General features: G+C 38.5%; 2 protein-coding genes across 6 annotated transcripts in view; one reads left to right on the top strand and one right to left on the bottom strand.

Moving 5' to 3' along the window:
• esrp1 (epithelial splicing regulatory protein 1) overlaps positions 1 to 3,965 on the top strand; it is a 29,085-nt gene extending 25,120 nt beyond the window's left edge. The window contains exon 16 of the mRNA XM_017723845.2: positions 3,699 to 3,965. The gene's annotated coding sequence lies outside the window, so the exon portion shown is untranslated. The remainder of the gene's footprint in view (positions 1 to 3,698) is intronic.
• The window catches only part of epb41l4b (erythrocyte membrane protein band 4.1 like 4B), a 38,941-nt gene that overhangs the window by 369 nt on the left and 16,371 nt on the right, over positions 1 to 22,201 (bottom strand). Inside the window, exons 9-24 of one of the 5 annotated variants that reach the window (XM_017723844.2) lie at positions 21,606 to 21,694; positions 21,413 to 21,482; positions 17,489 to 17,658; positions 16,807 to 16,916; positions 15,976 to 16,006; positions 15,854 to 15,875; positions 15,569 to 15,684; positions 14,456 to 14,506; positions 12,324 to 12,463; positions 11,344 to 11,459; positions 6,886 to 6,969; positions 4,610 to 4,674; positions 4,413 to 4,508; positions 2,818 to 2,941; positions 2,638 to 2,732; positions 1 to 197 (exon numbers count right to left, since the gene is read on the bottom strand). The exon at positions 1 to 197 is cut by the window's left edge and continues 369 nt beyond it. In XM_017723844.2, the coding sequence (XP_017579333.2) occupies positions 134 to 197; positions 2,638 to 2,732; positions 2,818 to 2,941; positions 4,413 to 4,508; positions 4,610 to 4,674; positions 6,886 to 6,969; positions 11,344 to 11,459; positions 12,324 to 12,463; positions 14,456 to 14,506; positions 15,569 to 15,684; positions 15,854 to 15,875; positions 15,976 to 16,006; positions 16,807 to 16,916; positions 17,489 to 17,658; positions 21,413 to 21,482; positions 21,606 to 21,694 (1,443 nt within the window). In that variant the 3' untranslated portion in view covers positions 1 to 133. Of the gene's footprint in view, positions 198 to 2,637; positions 2,736 to 2,817; positions 2,942 to 4,412; positions 4,509 to 4,609; positions 4,675 to 6,885; positions 6,970 to 11,343; positions 11,460 to 12,323; positions 12,464 to 14,455; positions 14,507 to 15,568; positions 15,685 to 15,853; positions 15,876 to 15,975; positions 16,007 to 16,806; positions 16,917 to 17,488; positions 17,659 to 21,412; positions 21,483 to 21,605; positions 21,695 to 22,201 lie in introns of all 5 variants that reach the window. The other 4 variants (XM_037533982.1, XM_017723842.2, XM_017723843.2 and 1 more) reach the window with 4 other exon arrangements.

Raw genomic sequence — 22,201 nt, 5'->3', positions numbered from 1 at the left:
ATAATGAGATTGCAGATATGGTTAGAAGGGCAGTCAGCTTTATCATTAAAAATAGACTTAAGTTTGTTCATATATATAAAAAAAAGTACCTAGGTAAGTTCTGTAAATTATGCGCCTGGATGTGCATAAGGTTTCAGAGTTCTGTCATTAGTAATGCTCTCAGCAGTTTTTCTCTGTCCATTTTCAGCTCTTCACTGCTAAAACACACGCACACACAAAAAAATACAACACATGGACAACCAGTGCAAGCACACAAACGAGTAAAAAGAGAGAAAGAAGAATAAAATAAATGTAAGCTTAGTACATCACAACACATTCCAGATAAGAGATCAGAGTGTGTTTGCATACGAATATTCACTATATGGCCAGAAATATGTGGACACCCCACTTAATGATTGTGTTTGAGCGTTTCAAACACTCATTGCTAAGAAGTGTATAAAATCAAGCACATACCCATAAGACCAGGGCTGGGAGAGTAGCTAAGTAGCACGCCACTTTTTGTAGTTAGCTACAAATATTAGTAGCTAGTAGCCTTAGCCGCTACAGTTTTATGAAATGTAGCTAGTAGCTGTAGCAGCTACAAATTTTTGTGTAACTATAGCGAAAATTTTCACTACAATTTCGTTACAGGCTTCAGACAATCCAGGAAAAATGAAGCACAGTACGCAGTCGTTCACCAGGCTGGTGGCGACTGTGCAGTAATGACTGAGCCGTGGACAGCTCGAGCAAATGTGCACGAGCACGCCCCACGCGCTGATCACGCCTAACTAACAGGCTTAACTCAGGGGTCGCAAAAATCAAACCACCTTGGGAGGCACGACATTTTATGTCCGTTTTACCCTCTTGGCTGTAAGTATATCTCAGTATGTACTGATATACAGGCTAAAAATATAAACGCAAACTCAGACTTTCTTTGCTCTGCTTTAAACTTCAGCTCAGCTGTAGCCGCTTTTCTCTGAATGTGATGTCTGTACACACACCAATCAGGCATAACATTATGAGCACCTCCTTGTTTCTGCACTCATTGTCCATTTTATCAGCTCCTCTTACTACATAGTTGCACTATAGTTCTAGTTACAGACTGTAGACCATCTGTTTCTCTGCATACTTTGTTAGAAGTAGTTTTACCCTGTTCTTCAGTGATCAGGACCCCCATGGACCCTCACAGAGCAGAAACTTTTTGGGTGCTGGATCATTCTCAGCACTGCAGCAACACTGACGTGGTGGTGGTGCGTTAGTGTGTGTTGTGCTGGTATAAGTGGATCAGACACAGCAGTGCTGCTGGAGTTTTAAACACTGTGTCCACTAACTGTCCACTCTATTAGACGCACCTGCGTTGTCGGTTCACCCTGTAGATGTAAAGTCAGAGACGATAGCTCATCTGCTGCCGCACAGTTTGTGTTGGTCATCCTCTAGTCCTTCATCAATTCTTCATCGACACTGTTGGCTGGATGTTTTTGGTTGGTGGACTATTCTCAGTCTAGCAGGGACACTGAGGTGCTTATAGACGAGCACAACACACACTAACACATCACCACCTCATCAGTGTTACTGCAGTGCTGAGAAGGATCCACCACCTAAATAGTACCTGCTCTCTGTGGTGGTCCTGACCACTGAAGAACAGGGTAAAACTACTTCTAACAAAGTATGCAGAGAAACAGATGGACTACAGTCTGTAACTGTAGAACTACAAAGTGCACCTATATAGTAAGAGGAGCTGATAAAATGGACAATTAGCGTAGAAACAAGGAAGTGCTCATAATGTTATGATTCATCAGTGTATCTTGCTGAAATGTTTATATTGGAGCAGTTTCATTTCAACAGTTCACAACATTTTGCACAAAATTATCTGGTTTGTATTCGGTTATTTTTGTTAGCAAAATTTGGAATGATTTACTTTGCCTTTAGTCTTAATTCTCTTCTGTGTCTTCTGGTTGGATATCACACATGTGGTTTTGTAAGTTTGATTGTTTGTTACACTTAAACTCACTTTGTGGTGATCTTTTTGTATATTTGCAGCTTTTCAAGTGTGTGTTTCTTTCCTTCACATGATTAAATGCAGCATCTTTTCACATTATCAGTTGGGCTTGTTTGGTGTGTCAGGTGGAGATTCACAAACATTCTGACAACCGTGCTTTGAAAGTAGCCAAAAAGTAGCTACTACTCTTTCTGGAAAAGTAGCTAAATTGTAGCTAGTTACAAGTTGTGGGAAAATAGCTACAAATTAGCTAACTACTAACTTTTCAGTAGCTATCCCAACCCTGCATACAATAAACAGCTTAGCAGCACCTAAAAACTTCAGCACAAGTGCTGTGCATCAGGAAATAGGGTTCAGTGGCTAAGCAGCTGAACACAAGCCTAAAGTCACTATGCGCAATGCCAGTTTTACCTAGCGGAATGCATAGTACCAACAGTTTGGTGGAGGAGGGATAATGGTCTGGAGCTGGTTTTCAGGGTTTGGGCTCTGCCCCTTTGTTCAATGCTAATGCCACAGCACAGACATTACAGACAAATATTTTCTTCCAGCTTTGTGGCAGCAGCCCTTGATTTTGGAGGAGGATGTTCAACAAGCTCATACAGATGTAATGTCCACATCCCTTTGGCCATATAGTGTATGTTGATATATGTGTACATTACCTGTCTGAGTGTGGACTGAATGGCAGCAGGTGAGGGACCGGGCTTGGGTAGAACAGAGGAGATTTGTCACAGTGCTCCAATGGAGGGACACTTTTCTGCTAAAGAATGAAGTCAAATTTATTCAGTTGTAATGAATGAACTGTGTAGAACTACCCAAAGAAACCTCAGTATAAAAGTTACCGGTGGGTAGATAGGTGGCTGGACCTGTTTGTCCAGCGAACTGTTAGATGCAGATTTTCCCATGCTGCTCTCAGAAGAAATGGCAGCAAGAGCTTCTGGGAGGTCATCTTCATCACTGTGATTACTATTGGATACAAAGCAGTGCATTTGTTACCTGGAATCTCTAGGCCTCACAATATAAAATTGTCACAATATTTTTTAACCTTTTTTATTAATTTTTGTGAATTTTTCAATTTTTTTAAATTTATGTGAATTTGGGTTGCAAAGGGGACAGTAAGGCTAATAATGCTCTCTTGGACTCCTAACCACAGATCCTGATGACAGGGCCGATGTTTATTTGTGGGTGAGGAGCGATGGGGGGAGGGGTTCACATTACATTTCTTTATGAAGGAAGAAAAAAAATGAGGTGAACTGCACATTTTTTTTTCTTGGGGGTTCACACTGTTTTTTGTAAGGTGCTTCTGTTCCCTGTTTCTATCGTAATGAGAACAGGAAGAAAGCTCTGGCACTTTCCCAATTAGAAAGTAATCCACTATTAACTGGAAAGTGTGGTGCTGCTGGTTAAAAACAAGCCATAGTTTAAAAAAAGTTGCTTTTTGTTACATCATACTAATTTTGATCAGCAAAATTAGACAGCCTGTGACACTACTATGTTGTATCAAAGTAATAAAAAATAAAATAATAAAAAAATGGATGAGGAATGTAAAGTCAAATAGTTTGGGTGTCCCAGGTCAAATTGCATTTTATTGATTCTGAAGTGAAAAATAAGTGTTCTTCAGAGAACAATCGTATTGCAAAATGAATGTTTATTTTCAATACACTGTGATTTATACATTTTTACAAATTAACTTACAATACAATATCTTTTTTTTTTTCTTCAGGGCAACTGCACAGGGGAATTTGACTGTTCCCAGTAGTCTTTTTCTTGGATCTCTAATATGACTACTGCTCACTTCTGTTGCAACAAAACATCATCTCTCCAAATGAGCAACTTTTCAGAAGAAGGGAAAAAAGAAACTTTGAATGGAAATTAATAGAACAAGAAAGTCATTTTGAAGCAGTTCTATTGCTCAACCAATCATGAATTTAACACAAGGGCAGCTGATATTTTCAAACTCAGTAAAAAAATAAATAAAATCAGAAATGGAGTGAGAGATTTTTCCACCGGTGACATTACGCAATTTCACACCCATGATTGTCACAACAATAACTAAGCAGTATACTTTAACTATTAGCTCACTAGCTAGAGAGCACCAGTTTGGTTGAGACACAGCAGCTGTAAGTAAACTTGAAAATTGCACTATTGTTATTATTATATTCACTTGAATTAATTTTCATATGTTCCTTCTTTCTTTATGTATTTATTTAGCACTGTTGCCATTAAGAATCTAGGTATGTCATGTGTTTGTTATCCTATAGTCAGTGGATAAGATCTATAAAAATATCTGAGCCAGATTAAGTTTTAAACTTAATATGCCTATAGAAATTATTCCAAACCTTTTCTGAATGAAAAAGATTAGGCTTCACATATAAAGGCCCTTTTCTACATATTAGTGGGCCTCAGACAGTGAATATAGTGTATATGTGTGACTCACAAGCTGTACTGTCTGACAAGACGTTTGCGCCGTTCCACTCTCGGCCTCTCCATGTTCATACTGCTAGAAGCTGAATCCTGAGAGGAGCTGGGGAGTCTGGGAAAATGAGTCCAGATAAAAAGACAGTAGAAAAGGATTCCCAAGCACAAAGTTTAAGGGAAGCTTTTGGAGTAAAAACCTGTCACAGAAATACACACCTGTTCACCTGGTCACCACTGGAGGAGTTACCCCTCGAACTTCCACTCTCACTATGCATTACATGCTGTGGAAAAAGAAAGTGTATTTTGATGAAAGCTGGCACATATACAGTATTGTGCAAAAGTCAGAGACCTTTATTTCTGGTTCAAACAGCCATTAACTGGGCAGCTGACAAATTGTGCATGTGAACAGACAGCCTACAGGTTTTATGTTCCAAAAAACGTTTGGATTTTGTTACTGTTCCTTTAAGACTGATATACAGTACTGTGTGAACATCACAGACCTTTTCATTTCATTTCATTCAAAACAGGCAAGTTATTCATGTCTCAGTGTCAGACGAATTTGCATAAACATACTTTAACAGGAAATTACATGAAAGCCATATCAAATTGATCAGTATTAAATTTATCCACTCTTTATGATTGTGCTGCCCCTTTAACTCTTCCATCTTAAATCCAACCAGTTACAGCTGTGTCCTTTCAAGCAAAGCTGTTGACAATGATGTCACTTTCATTATTACCCTTCAAAGAGACACTAACGTTCACAGAAGCAACTACCCAAGCACACTTTAGGAGCTTTGCTTAAAAATGCCAAAGCTAAGCTAAAAATCTAATTATATAAGCTAATCCACTTCCATAAGGAAGGGGAAAGTCAAAGGGAATTATATGGAGAGAAAAAAAAAAACATTACTAAATTGGAGTTTAAAAATTCTTAATACATAGTGAGAAAATGGGACTCCTAACAACTATACAATAGACAAAAAAAGAAGAAATATTGCACTAGAACACCAAAATCGGACATCTAATATGTGGATTAAGGTTTTAAAGACTGGTGACTCTAAATTTGAGATCTCTTGAAGAAACACCAGAGAGTATATGTGCCGCTGAAGCAATAAAACACACTTCCAGCCATGTCTACAACCATCCACTATCAGTCAAGCACGGAAAACCAGTGCAATTTGAGGATGAAGAACAAATATCAGGAAAGCTGATAAATAAAAATACATCATACGATACCCTCTGGAATGTGCTTAATCAGAAGAAATTAATTCCAGAGCAATATAACGACCCCAAAAACACCTTTCGGGCTTCAAACTAGAATTATTTAACCATAGACATTGTTTCACCCGCCTCACAATACACTGAGCTCTTCACATATTCATACTAACATATAATCTGATAGGCTTCTAACAGTAGTCATTGACAGTTATGGCCTTACCTATGGCCTTCAGTTCTTAACTACTGACTTCCGTTCCTGCTTAACCACCTTAATCTTTAAGTGAAAATAAGTTAACACATCCTCTACAGGGAACTTAAATATGGCATTTTTGTGCACATTTTAGTACTGCACAGTTGCTCTTTATTTGATGAATTTAACATATTAGAAAAAATAAAATATACAACATAAAATGTGCTGTAACTTTTGCACAGCCCATAATTTGTGCCCCCCCATGTTAAATTTAACAAATAAACAGTAACTGTGCATTAAAATGTGGAGAGGTATGTTCCCTGTAAGGGATGTGGACATATTTTCACTTAGAAATTCAATAAAATATCAAAGGAGTGACCAAATAATTCAAATACGTTACTGGACAAAAAGCAATCAGGTTACTAACAATATAAAAGTACAGTAGCCCAGAGTTTAATGGGTTATACTGTGAATTTCAGCTATGCTACATTCAGCAGATCATTGTTATTTTACTTCCGCAAGCCAGACATCTGCCTTTATATCTTTACATCTGAGGGCAGTGCGTCTAAGGCTGAGGCTGTTGGTTTAGACATATTTGCATTTTAAAGCATTAACCTGGTGTGTGTATATATATATATATATATATATATATATATATATATATATATATATATATATATATATATATATATTACGAAGGTTACATTTGTACATGTTCATTCTTTTATTTCAGAATTATGAATGTAAAAACACAAATGTGAGCTGATCAAACAGAAAGAAAAAAAAAACACCACAATTTCCATGATCTTCTACAAAAAATGATCACCCTTTATTTTTATTTTTCGACTGATGCAATATGGTGTTGTGAATAATTGTGTTGTGAATGGTCTAATCCCAGGTGGGCTCATGATGGGGTGCAATTATATTTGAAACATTGCACCTAAAAATTGTTGTCTGACAGAATCAATGGTGCTTTAATTTGATGCAAACACAATCAGTTTTACAAATTTCCCTGATGTATGTATACATTGTTCCCAAAGCAATACACATGTAGAGTGTAAGTGAAGGTATGGTGCACATGACTCACTCTCAGAATATTGCTTTTGAGTTGATCTTGTAAGCCACAGGGAGACGAGGGGAGGCTTTTCTCCGATAACGGCTTTTCTTCTGCCTGTGTGCAGCAAAACAGACTTTGGCTTAGGTAGCCATATAATATAATGATGTTAGGGGACATCCTGCTTTTCAAAACGTTTACTACAAGTGAGCATTATTTTCTTTTGGCGGTTTGCAATGAAATAGCATTTCAAACAATAATCAGGATTATTTTGAAGAAAATACAGTCCTGTGCAACAGTCAGAGACCACCCTTCATTGCTAGTCAAATTGCATTTGGGAAAAAGGGAGAAGACATATTTACCAGAAAACTATACAGAAGCCTGAACTAGTACATGTAATATCAAATGTTTCAGCACTTAGCATGCCCCCCTTTGACTTTACTACAGCTTTCATTCGTTTCAGAAGTCAGTTTTTCAAAGACATCTGCAGGTATTTTTACCACACCTCCAAAGAAATTGGTTGCATTTCTTGCATTTCATGATCCAAGTAATCTCAAACACATTGAGTGATGTTGAAGTCCGGACTCTGGGGTGGCCAGTGTGCTAAAAACACCAGCAGCTTTTTTGTTTGTTTTGCAATTTACTTGGTCTATATTCTTTTCTCAGTAACAGGTTCTTGACAGCTACATATGCTTCGGACCTATACTGTGGTCTTCTCATCGTGAAAAGACCGTGGATTTTTTTCAGATCTGAAGCAAGAGCAGAGCTTGATGTTCTCTTGTCAAGCTTTAAGTACTGCTTATTCGATGGAGGTGGTTTTGATGGTCTATCAGATTTCACCTGAATGTTAGTCCCATTTTCTCTTTTAATCTTTTAATACATTATTGAACTTCAGTTTTGGAAACTCATATTTTTCACTTATTTTCCTTTAACTTCTGCTATTTAAAAAGACTCTTCAAGGGTTCTTTAGTAAAGGCAATGGTTCTTTGCTTGGTCAAAGGATTCTTCTCCTTAATGGAAAAACAGATCTTTAACCAAGGTTCTATAGAAATAATACACAGCACCAAAGAAGGTTCCATTATTGTGACGAGTCAATAACCCTTTTTCCATACTAAACAGAGCCCTTTTTGCTAAATGTGTAATCTCTTCAAAAAAATCTCCTGAAAATAAATAAGGCAGCAATTTTGATTGGAAATCACATGAAGGGTGGTCTTTATGTTTTCACAATAATGTATGTCACATATACAGTATATTTCCAAAAGTATTCGCTCATCTGCCTTTAAACACATATGAACTTGAGTGACATCCTATTCTTAATCCATAGGGTTTAATATGATATCGGCCCACCCTTTGCTGCTATAACAGTTTCAACTATTCTGGGAAGGCTTTTCACAAGGTGTAGGAGTGTGTTTAGTTCTTCCACACCAAAGTCACTCATTCATGTCTTTATGGACCTTGCTTTGTGCACAGTCATTTTGGAACAGGAAAGGGCCATCCCCAAACTGTTCCCACAAAGTTAGGAGTATGAAGTTATCCAAAATGTCTTGGTCTGCTGAAGCATTGGGTTCCTTTCACTGGAACTAAGGGGCCGAGCCCAACGCCTGAAACCAACCCCACACCCTAATCCTCCCTCTAGCAAACTTTACACTTGGCACATTGCAGTCAGACAAGTACTGTTCTCCTGGCAACTGCCAAACACAGACTTGTCCTTTGGATTGCCAGACAGATAACTGATTCGTTACTCCAGAGAACATGTCTCCACTCCTCTAGAGCCCAGTGGTGGCTCTTGACACCACTGAATTTGATGCTTTGCATCGCACTTGGTGATGTAAGGCTTCAATGCAGTTGCTCGGCCATGGAAACCCATTCCATGAAGCTCTCTATGCTGTTCTTGAGCTAATCTGAAGGCCACATGAAGTTTGGAGGTCTGTAGTGATTGACTCTGCAGAAAGTTGCCGACCTCTGTGCATTATGCGCCTCAGCATCCGCTGACCCTGCTCTGTCATTTACGTGGCCTACCACTTTGTGGCTGAGTTGCTGTCGTTCCCAACTGCTTCCAATTTGTTATAATACCACTGACAGTTGACTGTGGAATATTTAGTAGCGAGGAAATGTCCCAACTGGACTTGTTGCACACATGGCATCACGGTACCACACTGGAATTCACTGAGCTCCTGAGAGCGACTCATTCTTTCACAAATATTTGTAGAAAAAGTCTGCATGCCTAGGTGCTTGGTTTTATACACCTGTGGCCACGAAAGTGATTGGAACACCTAAATTCAATGATTTGGATGGGTGAGTGAATACCTTTGGAAATATAGTGTATATATATGTGACAGTATTACTGAAAATACTACCCTGGGAATAAAGTCATAGCCCACCTTTTATTTCTTGCTGTGATGTCACACCTCATTAGCACCACATTATTTAACATATTTGATTTCTGTTCTATGTATTCAATATCCACAAAAGATAATTTTGTGAACATGAAGTTGTGTTGCAAAATATACCCAGTTACTCAGAGGCAGGATGTCCCCAAAATGACAAGCAATGTACATTACACTGTGAAAAGTAAGTGTACAACAAAATATCACATCAGTACATGCTTATCTGACACACAATTCCAAAATTATGGGCATTAATATGAGTTGGTCCTCCCTTTGCAGCTATAACAGCCTCCACTCATCTGAGAAGGCTTTACATTGTGGAACATAGCTGTGGGGATTTGCGTCATTCAGCCACAAAAGCATTAGTAAGGTCAGGTCACTGATGTTGGGTGACAAAGCCTAGCTTACAAATGGTGTTCCAGGTCATCTTAAATGTGCTCAGTGTTGTTATGATCAGGACTCTGTGCAGGACAAATCAACTTCTTCAACAGACTTACAAAAGTGTTTCTGTATTGACTATGTTTTGTGCACAAGGCCATGATCAGGCTGAAACAGGAAAGCGCCTTCCCTAAACTGTTGCCATAAATTTGGAAGTACATTATCATCTAGGATATCATTGAAGGTTGCAGCATTAAGATTTTAATCGCCAGGGGGCCAACACAAATTATGAAAAAAGCCCTAGACCATTATTTCTCCTCCAACAGTTGGCAATATTCATTTGGGCGGGTAGTGTTCTCCTGGCATCCACCAAACCCAGACTGCCAGATGGTGAAGCATTAGTCATCACACCAGAGAATGCATTTCCACTGTTCCAGGGTCCAATGGCAGCGTGCTTCACACCATTATATTCGACACTTAGCATTGTACATATTGATCTTAGGATTGTTTGCAGCTGCCTGGCCACAAAAACCTATTTGTGAAACATCTAATGCACAGTTCTTTTACAGGCGTTACTTCCAGAGGCAATATGCAACTTGAGTGAGTGCTGTGCTCCCATTCTGTGAGCTTGTATGGTTTACTGCTTTATGGCTGAGCTGTTGTCACTCCTAGACTTCCACTTCAGAATAATAGCGCTTACAGTTGATTAGGACAGCTCTAGCAGGGCTGAAAGTTGAAGAACTGACTTGTTGGAAAGAGAGTATCCTATCTCAGTGCTTCAAGTCTGAAAGTCACTGAGCTCCTCAGTATACCCTATTTTTGTCTATGAAAGACCCACTAATTGGAAGCATTGCCCACAAAGTTTTAGCCATGTAATGTAGACATCTAAATGCATAAAAGTGACATGGGTGGTTTTCAACATAACTGAGAATCCTGGAGAAAGAAAGATCTTTTCCACAATTGACTGTTTGCATAAATTGTAAAAGTCCTATGTTGTTGTTATGTCTGTCAAGCTTTCAGCTGCGAGTTTTCATGTCTAATAAGGGAGGAGGATTGAGCCATGGAAGCTACCCTTTTAGATGAGCAAGCACCATCACTTGATGGTCAGTGCAAGGTTATAAGCGGAAGAAGTCTTGTCGTCCTGTACACAAGGTATCTTAGCCAACTTAAATAAAACTATAAAAATGACTGCATGTGTATAAGCGCTGTACTATTAACAGAATATAGACAGAATGTTTTATTCATAAATGAGAGAACAAAAAAGTTCTGTTTAATATATCAAGTCAACTTTCAACAGTTAAGTAAAGAAAAGGTAACTTTGCTTACTAACTGAACTGAGCTTAATATTGTTCTGTAATGTTATTTATCACTAGATATTAAAATGAGTTAGCAAATACAGGAGGTTAGATGAGGTTTAGTTCATCTTAGCGCAAACAGGTATGTGTAGTAGTTTTGCCATTGATCTATAAGTTTCTTATACATTTCTCAGTAGCACCTTTCACCAAACCTTAGTCAAATTATTCAAACTAATTTACTGCCACTGCTGTTCTTACTGTAGTTTGATGTGAGGAGTTTTGTTGGAATTTTCCCTTCGCTTAATGGAGCAAATTGAGCTTAGAGATGATCGCGATCGGTTGACAGACATGTCAGTCATTATTTCACAACTGTCAATTATGGTCAGATCCCTCTTTGTCTCTGAAACAAATGCAACCTGTCCATCACTGACTGTATCGATGTTGATGTGAAGGGCTGGCCAGGGTGTAGAATCTGGGTCCAAATGATTTGGACTTGGCAAAGGTCGGTCATACTCTTCTGGGTGTCCAGCAGGAATAACCCATGACTCTGAAACATAAAACACAAGTGAAGCTGCACAGACTGCTCATGCTACTCATTATTATTATTATTATAATAGAATCACTTAATTCTGTTATGTCTGTAATTATTGCTTTGTTGACAGTGTGGTGACAGAAACTGTATTTTGTACCAATATATGCTACCTTTTTAATCATACATGTATCATTCCAAAGAAAATTGTTAAAAGGGATTTCCTCCTGAGCAGGTCGTAAATGAATGGGGGTGTATGGAGTTAAATCAGCCAAAAACGAAAAAAGTTAAAATAAGTTACTTCAGTACCTTCCTTCAAATACATTTACTAAAAAACAAAGAAAAGATAGCTGCATATTTCCTTTTTTATACAGCATATGGGTTTGGGCTGTAAATGCTAGCATTACTGCAACTGAGTGCTGATTGGTTGGCGAGCCGAGCAGCTCATTGGCTGAGTGAAGTTGTTTGCACTTACTGATGCCATAAACTTACATGAGGCACTGATGTAAAGTAAAAAAACTGGAGTTCAAAAGTATTTAAAAATGTGACATTGGTGCTGTTAAAATGTTTCACGTTGTTGTGGGTTCAGGAAATCAATGTATTGTATTATATAAAAACATTTAAGCATTTATAAACTACGATACACCTCAAAACACCCCATATTAACCCATTCATTTTGGACTCGTTCAGTAGCGTACTCCACACATTTTCCACTGGAACTACTATTTTGGCAGAAGAAATCGCCAATGATTTAAATATTTGCAACCATATTTGGGGCGTCTTTGCTTTATTTTCTATCCAAAACTAATGTATAAAAGCAACATAACACATTAGATGCCTTTATTAGTTTCTTAGTTAATGCTGCTTCATATTAAGACTCACTAGGTTTGGTTAACGAAAGACACTGGGCTTCTTGTTTCTCGTATCCATGGCGATGGTAGCAGCGATAGACCTTTCCAGAATGCGGGGCTTCATTCTCTTCCAGGCTGAATCTCTGAGTGTCTGCACTGCTCAAAGGGAAACTATAAAACGACATCACACAGCGCACTGCAGAAAACTATAAAATGCCTTACATTTCAGGACAAAATTACAAATTTACAGTACTGCGCAAAAGCCTTAGGCTGCCTATTAAAATTATGAAGTCCTTTGCCTGGGATAGAAGCACTTTTTTTCCTCAGTAAAGGTTAAACATGTGGAAAAATCTAAAGAGAGACACAAATAGTAATTTTATGTTTTGGCCAGTGCGTGTCACCTATCCTCAAGGAGGCCCAGTATTTGCAGTGATCATCTTATACAGTTTTAGCTAATACATTAGTCAGTTACTATCATCAGAATAATAACTATATAGTCAGAATTATCATTTCTGGTTACTGCACACCAACTGGTGCATTTACTATAAACATCTGTCTCATATGTCCACCTTAGAGCAGCCCACCCATGGATGCACTATGTGTATTAGCCATTCTCCAGCCAACCAGTAGTCAGGTTCTGGACCAAACCACTCCTCACTGGGTATTTTTGGGTGGTGGACAACTCAAACTAGCAAGGTCACTGTGTAACACTGTACCTGAGCCACTTACATTACCATGCCAATGACATGTCAGTCACAACTGTTTAGAGAAGGGTCCACCAGCCAACAATATCTGGTCAACAGTGGTCCTGTTGCCAGTAACTGACCAATGGTGAATGGGTAAAAGGGTGGCTGAGAGATGTATATGAGAACAAATAGGTTACAGTCCATAACTGTCTAAGCAAAAACTTTTACTGTCCAGACAGATTTTCTTGGCTGGCCTAAAGCTTGTTCCACAGTACTGTACACATTAGCCCAACATGTGGATCACAGGTACAAAGTCAGTCACGCACACTTCCACACAGAGTACACAGTAAGAGTATGCAAATGAACGTCACATTTTGAATACCACTTCCAAACCAATTTACCTAATTCAGTCTAAAAGCATTTCCTCTGGGGCAGGTCAGTCATAAACACATGCAGAGCATTGCTCACTTCACGCATTTAGAAAATACTGGAAAGCACTGAGAGACTAAATTGCAAAGCTTTGTACAAGAATGAAGCACCAAAATCCAGCACTGAAATAATATGACCAGCACATCAATCCATGTAAACTGTGCATTTATTCATTAAGGCAGTTTCCATTGCAATTCTTAATCATTGACAGCTACAAACGCCTCACTTTTTAAGAGATTTTGTGGTCAGAAAAAGGCACTGGAGGAGTGTGCAGCAGCAGCAATAGTCACTTTTGCATGCGTCCAATAAGGCAACATCAAAGACACTTGGCGAACTGCTTCATCATAATGTTTGAAGAGAAAACTTTGATTCAAGACAACTGGAAGTCTTGGCATGCAATATATTAAGTTAGTATTTGTAAACAATATAGGGTACCCCTCCTGTGTGATGTCACACTGATGATTCTAACGCTGAGTAAACTTTGGTGTACAAGTCATTCACACAGACCTACGGTACATTCCAGTAGCCCCAGAACAATTGATCACACTAATGCACTTAAAACTTTAAAACAACCACTGCTTTACGGATCTAATGAAGCAACCGATACACAATTAAGTTTCACATTACTTTGATGACTGTTCCTAACTATTATTGTGAAGAAATCGGTATTTGATCATCAAAAAGCAAGACAATAAAATCAAACATACAAGCGTCCATGTCCAAGTAAGTATGCTTTAGTCCAGTGAGAGCACAGCTAAGGTACAATTTGATAGTCCAGTCACATGATGAGTGATCCATGTGTTATGAATGTGTGAATGATGGCATCCATGGTGCATTCGTGTGGGTAGGATGACACTGCATGATGAAGGATGGAGGACTGAGGATGTTGGAGCAGCTGTGATGGGATGTGGCTTTCTTTTTGGGCTGTTTAGTGCTGTCCTTCTCATTGGGGTGTGCAACATTCATCCTCAAATACACTCAGAGTGCGGTCATGACTTTGTCTTTGTACTTCACAGACACACTCTGGCCAGTGTTGTTAGACACGCACCTGCCGTCGGGCACCACCTTGTTCACGAAGGGTCTGTCTGCATGGGGTGGTCTAGACCGGATACACATGCAAGATGCATATATAACATAGAACAAATACATGCAAACCAAAACAGCTAAGCTCATGTTCAAAGAGCAAACAATAGTTTAGCCAAAATTTAAATGGACACAAACTTCCTCTAAAGAGAACTGATTTTTCAAAAATGCTACATAATGTAACAGTTAAGATGTAAACAAAAAAAAAAAGTCATTCAGTGGTTTGAAATGCACCATTCCAGAAAAACCTGTGGTGTCAGAAAATGAACAGACATCTGAAGTGTTTAAGGCCCTAAAAGCTACATTACAAAAACCTAAAATGAATTTTTAAAAACCCACTCATGCTGTAAAAGTACACATACAGCAAAATAATAAACAAAGAACACTTTCCTGATTTACCACAAATTTGCCACTATTAATATTACATATAAAACTTAGAACACATGGAGTCACTGATCGTTTTGAAAAGTACATAAAATGGCTATATTTGCGTAGCAGACATCGCAATTCCTGGTTCTTATGATCCATTGCAAAGACATCAAGAATGGAAATTTGTTTGACATGAATCATTTCAAATCACATCAAACCACTCTGAATGACTTTGTTTACATCTCAATAACTGAATTATGGAAAACATTTTGGAAAAAAAAAAGCAGTGGAATTCCTTAACTAAAATCAGGGGTGGAAAAAAGGACCGAGAAATTACCCATGAAGGAGGATATGAGTACTTTTATCAGAATCCCACTCATTTAAAATTGAAAGTGAAATGATGGGGCCAAAAATATACTTGAGTGAATGTCAAAAAGTATTGAGCACAGTACCAGTCCTTCAAAATAATACCTATGTCTAGCAACAACATACAATTACTCAAGTACTTTTCACCCCTGGCCCAAACATTACCAAATGTGCCGACTGCTTATTAACATTTTAGGTAAGGGGAAATTATGTAAACATGAGGGTTGCTGAACTACTCCATTAATAAAAACACATGGACAAGTATTAGATACAAGATTTGAAAGTTTGTTGATTTTAAAATAAGAAAATGAACACATAAGAGCAGGTGGGCATGTATGTTTACCTGTGAGGTGGTGGAGGGTGTCCAAATTCAACGGGCTGTATGTAGAGGGGAGGGGTCAAACTAGGGGTGTGCGTTCTAGCCCAGGGCTCCTGACCAATCGGAATGTTGTGTTGATACTAAACAAGAAAATAAATGAATAATTTGAAAGGTCTAATCAAATAAATACAAACTTTGTTGCCCTTTTACAATAAAACATTTTCATTAAATTAACCTATTCATATATTTCCCTCAATAATCTTTGACCTCTACATTGATTAATCATTAATATAGGAATCTGAAGTGTACCGGTTTTAGGCTGGGGTCAGGGCTGTGGAGGGAAAAGAGAGTCAGAAAAATGCTCATCAAAGGTCAGTTGAAATGGAAATACATTACTGCAACCCATGTAGAGGGGGGACATGCACACCTACCTTGAATGTTGATGTTTTGCAGGAGTAATGACTGTAAGAAACAGTAACACAATAAGCTTTGACAACCTTGTAGTTGTGAAATGACAACCCTGTAGTGTGTATCTTTGAGAACTAAGTGCAGAACATTACGCTTGTAAGATGTAATGTGAACAGACAGGCATGTAATAATAACCAAGCCTCGGTTCTAGTTCACATTATTGTGAATAATGTCTGGTCACAAGCTCAAAAAATGTGCGAATAAACAGATTTGGTCATGTTTGCCTATTACATTTACATTCAAATCACAGAATTTCACATTTATCCCAGCAGCACATTTTAATACTCAATAAATTCCTATATTATGCACCTTAATTTTGGGGACATGCTTTTCTAAATGTTTTTAGTACATATGAGCATGCTTTCTTTGTCAGCAATAACACAAAGACTAACCAGCTTTAGAAAACAATATCACACATATACAAATTGACACCACCAGTGCCAATGCACGCATTTCATATCCCCTTGTTGTGTTGTTAGTATTCATCAACACTCAAATCTTTCAGTTGTTTAAAGTACCTTTGGGGGGGGCAATTTAAAAATAGTCAAATTACTGTTAAGCCAAACTTTCAGTTCACTTATTAATTAACTTAGATAAAATGACATTTCAAAAGAAGGCATTCTTTGCAGGCATTATATGAATCACTATAATATACTGAACAAATTCTACATTTGAAATTCAGCTAACATTTGCCAACATATTTTGGAGCAGCTTTTATGGATGTCTGTAATCTGAGGGGCAAAAGTGGTGTGTTAGTGTATACAGTATGAAGATTACAGGATATGTGGACTTACCCTTGCCTAATGACTGTGTTCTGGAGGGGTATCTTTTACTTGGTCGTCTCTCGAAAGTGCTGGCCCTCCTCACTCTGCCCGAGTGAGTCGCCTGGTACTCCGTCCTTCCACTAAAACCATATAAAAATTAATTCAGCCCTAATCATGAAAACATCTACACTAGGGCTGCACAATATAGTTATATGATTATAATAGCATATATATTGCTGTTAAGATATGTTTTGCAATATACTGAAAACACTGTTAGATCCAAAGAAAGGCCTGCATTATTTTTGAGCAAAGTTATGTTTATGTTGCTTGGATCATGTGAATGCCTTGAATTCCATTTACAGTATTGCAGTCTCCAGAAAAATTAACAATTAACAAACAATATATTGTGCAGCCTTAAAGGAAAATTCCACCGAGTTTTTAAAATGTTTGCAGAATAAAATCACAGAGATAACATCACTGTCATTAATATCTCAGGCATCAGGCAGCATATTGTTAAACATTTTATATAACAGTTTTCTGTGAGGGAGCTTTTTTTTTTTTTTTTTTTAGATGTCTGGTTCCTATCACTACCACAGTGAACAATTTTGACTGAGAAGTTCTCTAAAACTGTGCATTTCACATCAAACCACTCTGAATGAGCGGAATTCCCATTCAATCTGTGCCAGACATGTTGAGAATTGTGTATGTGTACCTGAAGCGGAAGCGTGAGCCAAGACGTGTGAAGTCACTGCGGCTGGCCTTGGTCTGGGTGGGCTGTCTGAGGCGGAAAAACGCATGACTCTCTACTGCACACTTCCACAGCTGCTTACACACTCGTGAGCTGGAAAGCTGAAATACAAACGTGTGCTCCTGTTCATGGCCCTGCACACACACAGACACAAAAATGTTTATTACCTCACAGCAACATTTGAGCAATGTGTACGATCTGAGTGTTTTGTGTCAAATGTATCCAGGATGTGCTAAATATATCCAGGCTGATGGTGTAACTAAGTTTTGTTGTAACCGTTATAACATCAGGCCACAAATAAGGCCACAAAATATTTTTGAGGCAGCAGACATACAACCCCAATTCCAATGAAGTTGGGACGTTGCGTAAAACATAAATAAAAACAGAATACAATGATTTGCAAATCCTTTTCAACCTATATTCAATTGAATACACTACAAAGACAAGATATTTAATATTCAAACGTATAAACTTTGTTTTTTGCAAATATTCACTCATTTTGAATTTGATGCCTGCAACACGTTCCAAAAAAGTTGGGACAGGAGCATGTTTACCACTGTGTTACATCACCTTTCCTTTTAACAACACTCAATAAGCGTTTGGGAACTGAGGACGCTAACTGTTGAAGCTTTGTAGGTGGAATTCTTTCCCATTCTTGCTGGATGTACAACTTCAGCTGCTCAACAGTCCGGGGTCTCCGTTGTCGTATTGTGTGCTTCATAATGAACCACACATTTTCAATGGGAGACAGGTCTGGACTGCAGGCAGGCCAGTCTAGTACCCACATTCTTTTACTACGAAGTCACGCTGTTGTAACACGTGCAGAATGTGGCTTGGCATTGTCTGGCTGAAATAAGCAGGACGTTCCTGAAAAAGACGTTGCTTGGATGGCAGCATATGTTGCTCCAAAACCTGTATGTACCTTTCAGCATTAATGGTGCCTTCACAGATGTGCAAGTTACCCATGCCATGGGCACTAACACACCCCCACACCATCAGAGATGCTGGCTTTTGAACTTTGCGCTGACAACAATCCAGACAGTCCTTTTCCTCTTTGACCCGGAGGACACAACATCCATGATTTCCAAAAACAATTAGAAATGTGAACTCGTCAGACCACAGGACACTTTTCCACTTTGCGTCAGTCCATCTCAGATGAGCTCGGGCCCAGAGAAGCTGGCAGCGTTTCTGGATGGTGTTGATATATGGCTTTCGCTTTGCATGGCAGAGTTTTAATTTGCACTTGTAGATGGAGTGATTAACTGTGTTCACTGACAATGGTTTTCTGAACTGTTCCTGAGCCCATGTGGTAATATCCGTTACAGAATGATGTGGGTTTTTAATGCAGTGCCGTCTGAGGGATCGAAGGTCACAGGCATTCAATGTTGGTTTTCTGCCTTGCCGCTTACTTGCAGAGATTTTTCTTTTGATGATATTATGGACTGTAGATGATGAAATCCCTAAATTCCTTGCAATTGCATGTTGAGAAACGTTGTTCTTAAACTGTTGGACTATTTGCTCGTGCAGTTGTTCACAAAGTGGTGAACCTCGCCCCATCCTTTATACCCATGCTCCCTTTATACCCAATCATGACACTCACCTGTTTCCAATTAACTTGTTCACCTGTGGAATGTTCCAAACAGGTGTTTTTAGAGCATTCCTCAACTTTCCCAGTCTTTTATTTCCCCTGTCCCAACTTCTTTGGAACATGTTGCCGGCATCAAATTCAAAATGAGTGAATATTTGCAAAAACCAATAAAGTTTATTAAATTAGTCTTCTTCTTTCGGCTGCTCCCTTTAGGGGTCGCCACAGCGGATCATCTGCCTCCATCTTGCCCCATCCATTGCCTCCTCTACTTTCACACCAACCATCTCCATGTCCACCTTCACTACATCCATAAACCTTCTCTGAGGTCTACCTCTTCTCCTTCTACCCGGCAGCTCCATCTCCAACATTCTTTGCCCAATATAAATAAAGTTTATTAAATTAAATAATTAAATATCTTGTCTTTGTAGTGTATTCAATTGAATATAGGTTGAAAGGGATTTGCAAATCATCGTATTCCATTTTTATTTATGTTTTACACAACGTCCCAACTTCATTGGAATTGGGGTTGTAAAAGAATGGCTGGGTTTTTAGGGCTACCCTTAGCCTGACACAGACACCAGACCGAATGCATCACTTCTTCTCGTACTGCCTGAGAAGTCGTGTGATTTGACCAGCTGCATCAGACGTCACTGCGGTCACAGCCTGGTGTATGAAACAAGCTGTAAACCAGCTGGTAATAAAGTGTGAATGACTGCAATATTTTCAGAATTTTAGACAAAGCTAAAACTGGACCAGACTTATTTACGTTTTTATGCACATGAATCTCTTCCATTCAATAAGGTCAATTCTGAAAAAAGCCCAAAATATTTGGGACTCAAACAGCCCTATGTAAATTTTACATTTTAGTTTACTTTTCACACCTGGACTATTGATGGGTGAGTTGTAGGAGGATTTATTTTTCTCAGACATGCTGTCTAGTGACAGAATATCTCACTTTTGGTGTGTAAGTGAGTTCAGACTAATACTGCTGTGTGAAATCTGCTCAGTCCACCTGCAGTGAAAGCTGGAGAAATATTCTACTACAAACTAGCAGCTGACTTGAAATTGCAAACTGATTGACTTGATGTCTGGATCCATACATTACAAACATTGAGTGTGTTTACATGCTTTTAATAATGCAATAACTGCAGAAACTCAGATTTTGTCAGTAATCTGATCAACGTGTTTATCTGATTACCCAAGTGCATGTAATGTGAAAACTCTGGGTCTACATAATTTACATTTGCAGGCCATGATCTTTGGGCCCTCAGACGGCACTGCGCTAAAAACTGCATAGTGGAAATCACTGCATGGGCACAGGAACACTTCTGAAATGTTAATCATAACTTCCACAAAAGTTAAAACTCAAACTCAAAAATGAAACCATATATAAACAGGATCCAGAAATGCTGCCCCTTTTCTGGGCCTGAGCTCATTTAAGATGGACTAAAGTGAAAAGCTGTCCTGTGGTCTGACAAATCAACGTTTGAAATCCTTTTTGGAAAATCATGGACAGTGTGTTATCTAGCTAAAGACCACTCAGCTTGTTAACAGTGCACAGTTCAAAAACCAGCATCTATGATGCTATAGGTGTGGATTCGTGCACATGGCAGTGGTGACCTGCAAATCTGTGGAAGGGCCATTAATGCTGAAAGATATATGCATGTTTTGGCAGCATATGCTGCCATCCAGTTTTTCTCAAAGAAGGCCTTGCTTATTTCAGCAAGACAATGTCAAACTACATTCTGCATGTATTACAACAGCATTGCTCTGTATTAAAATAGTCCGGGTGCTAAAGTGACCTGCCTGCAGTCCAAACCTGTCACCCACTGATAACATTTGATGCATTATGAAATGAAAAATATGACAAAGGAGACACCGAACTGTGGAGCAGCAGAAATCCTGTATCAAAACAAGAATGGGAAAACATTTCAGTTTCAAAACTCTAACTGAGTGTTGTTAAAAGAAAAGACACTGAAATATGCATGAAACACGCCCCTGTCCCAACTTTTTTGGAATGTGTTGTTGGCATGAAATTCAAAATGGGCATGTATTTTTCAAGAAACAATAAAATTAAATGTCAGGAAATTTCCCAGGGCCTTCAATCACTTTAATGCTTGATCTGGGAGCTACAGATGGACTAGTTTCCTGTCACATATTACCAGATTGCTGGTAATGCTGTTGATTTGATAAAGCCCAACCATGAAAATTCATCCAAATGGGCATTCAGCTATAGTAATACAGAATTCCAATGGAAGTACACCACAAAGAGAGAAATACATACATACATACATACATACCTTTTCATCATCTTCTACCACAACAAGTGTCAGTCTGTTTTTCTTGAAGTCAAGCCGTGTGATTTTGGGCCTTTTTTGCACAAAAACACATACATAAAAATAAAACAGAGCATTGATTTTTTTTTTTGGTGAAAAGGCAAAAATACACAGGCAGGAGAAAAAAAAAAAACCCAAAAAACACACAGTCCCTTACCAAAAAAAAAGGCCAATTTTGCTGGATCTTTCAAACACTAGAATTCCAGTTGGAGTTAGACCCAGAGCATACTCCCCTCCATCACGACCCTGGAAACACACAAAGCATGTGTGCGACACATGTGACACACGTGCACACACACAATTCCACTGTGAACTGATGACTGCTAATAGCATAATAGGCACCCTTAAAACCATTCACATATTCCCATTACAGCCATGCAAGACACAGTGTGTCACTTATAGATAGATAAAGGTTCAACTTTAAAAAAGAAAAAGAAGGTAAGAAAGATAAAAGAAGCCCATTATTGAAGATATAGTTGCATGTAGCAGGTGTCAAAGAGGCAACCCAATTTCCCTGAGTTTCATATAGACAACATTATAACTTCCATATAATTTGTGTAATTAAATAAATACCACATAACAAACAATGAATAAATTTGTGTATAGAGAAAGTATCATCATATGTAAAAGTCTGAAAACCCCAGTCAAATTACGTTTAATTGATTTCTAAGCGAAAATAACAATTCTATTTATGTATTGTATTATACAACAGTTCGGGCCACACAAGCTGATTGGTTGAGAAGCGTTCTAGCC

This window comes from Pygocentrus nattereri, chromosome 24 (genome assembly GCF_015220715.1).
Source record: "Pygocentrus nattereri isolate fPygNat1 chromosome 24, fPygNat1.pri, whole genome shotgun sequence".
In the NCBI taxonomy this organism is placed as follows: domain Eukaryota; kingdom Metazoa; phylum Chordata; class Actinopteri; order Characiformes; family Serrasalmidae; genus Pygocentrus; species Pygocentrus nattereri.
This window is presented reverse-complemented; position numbering and strand designations above follow the sequence as displayed.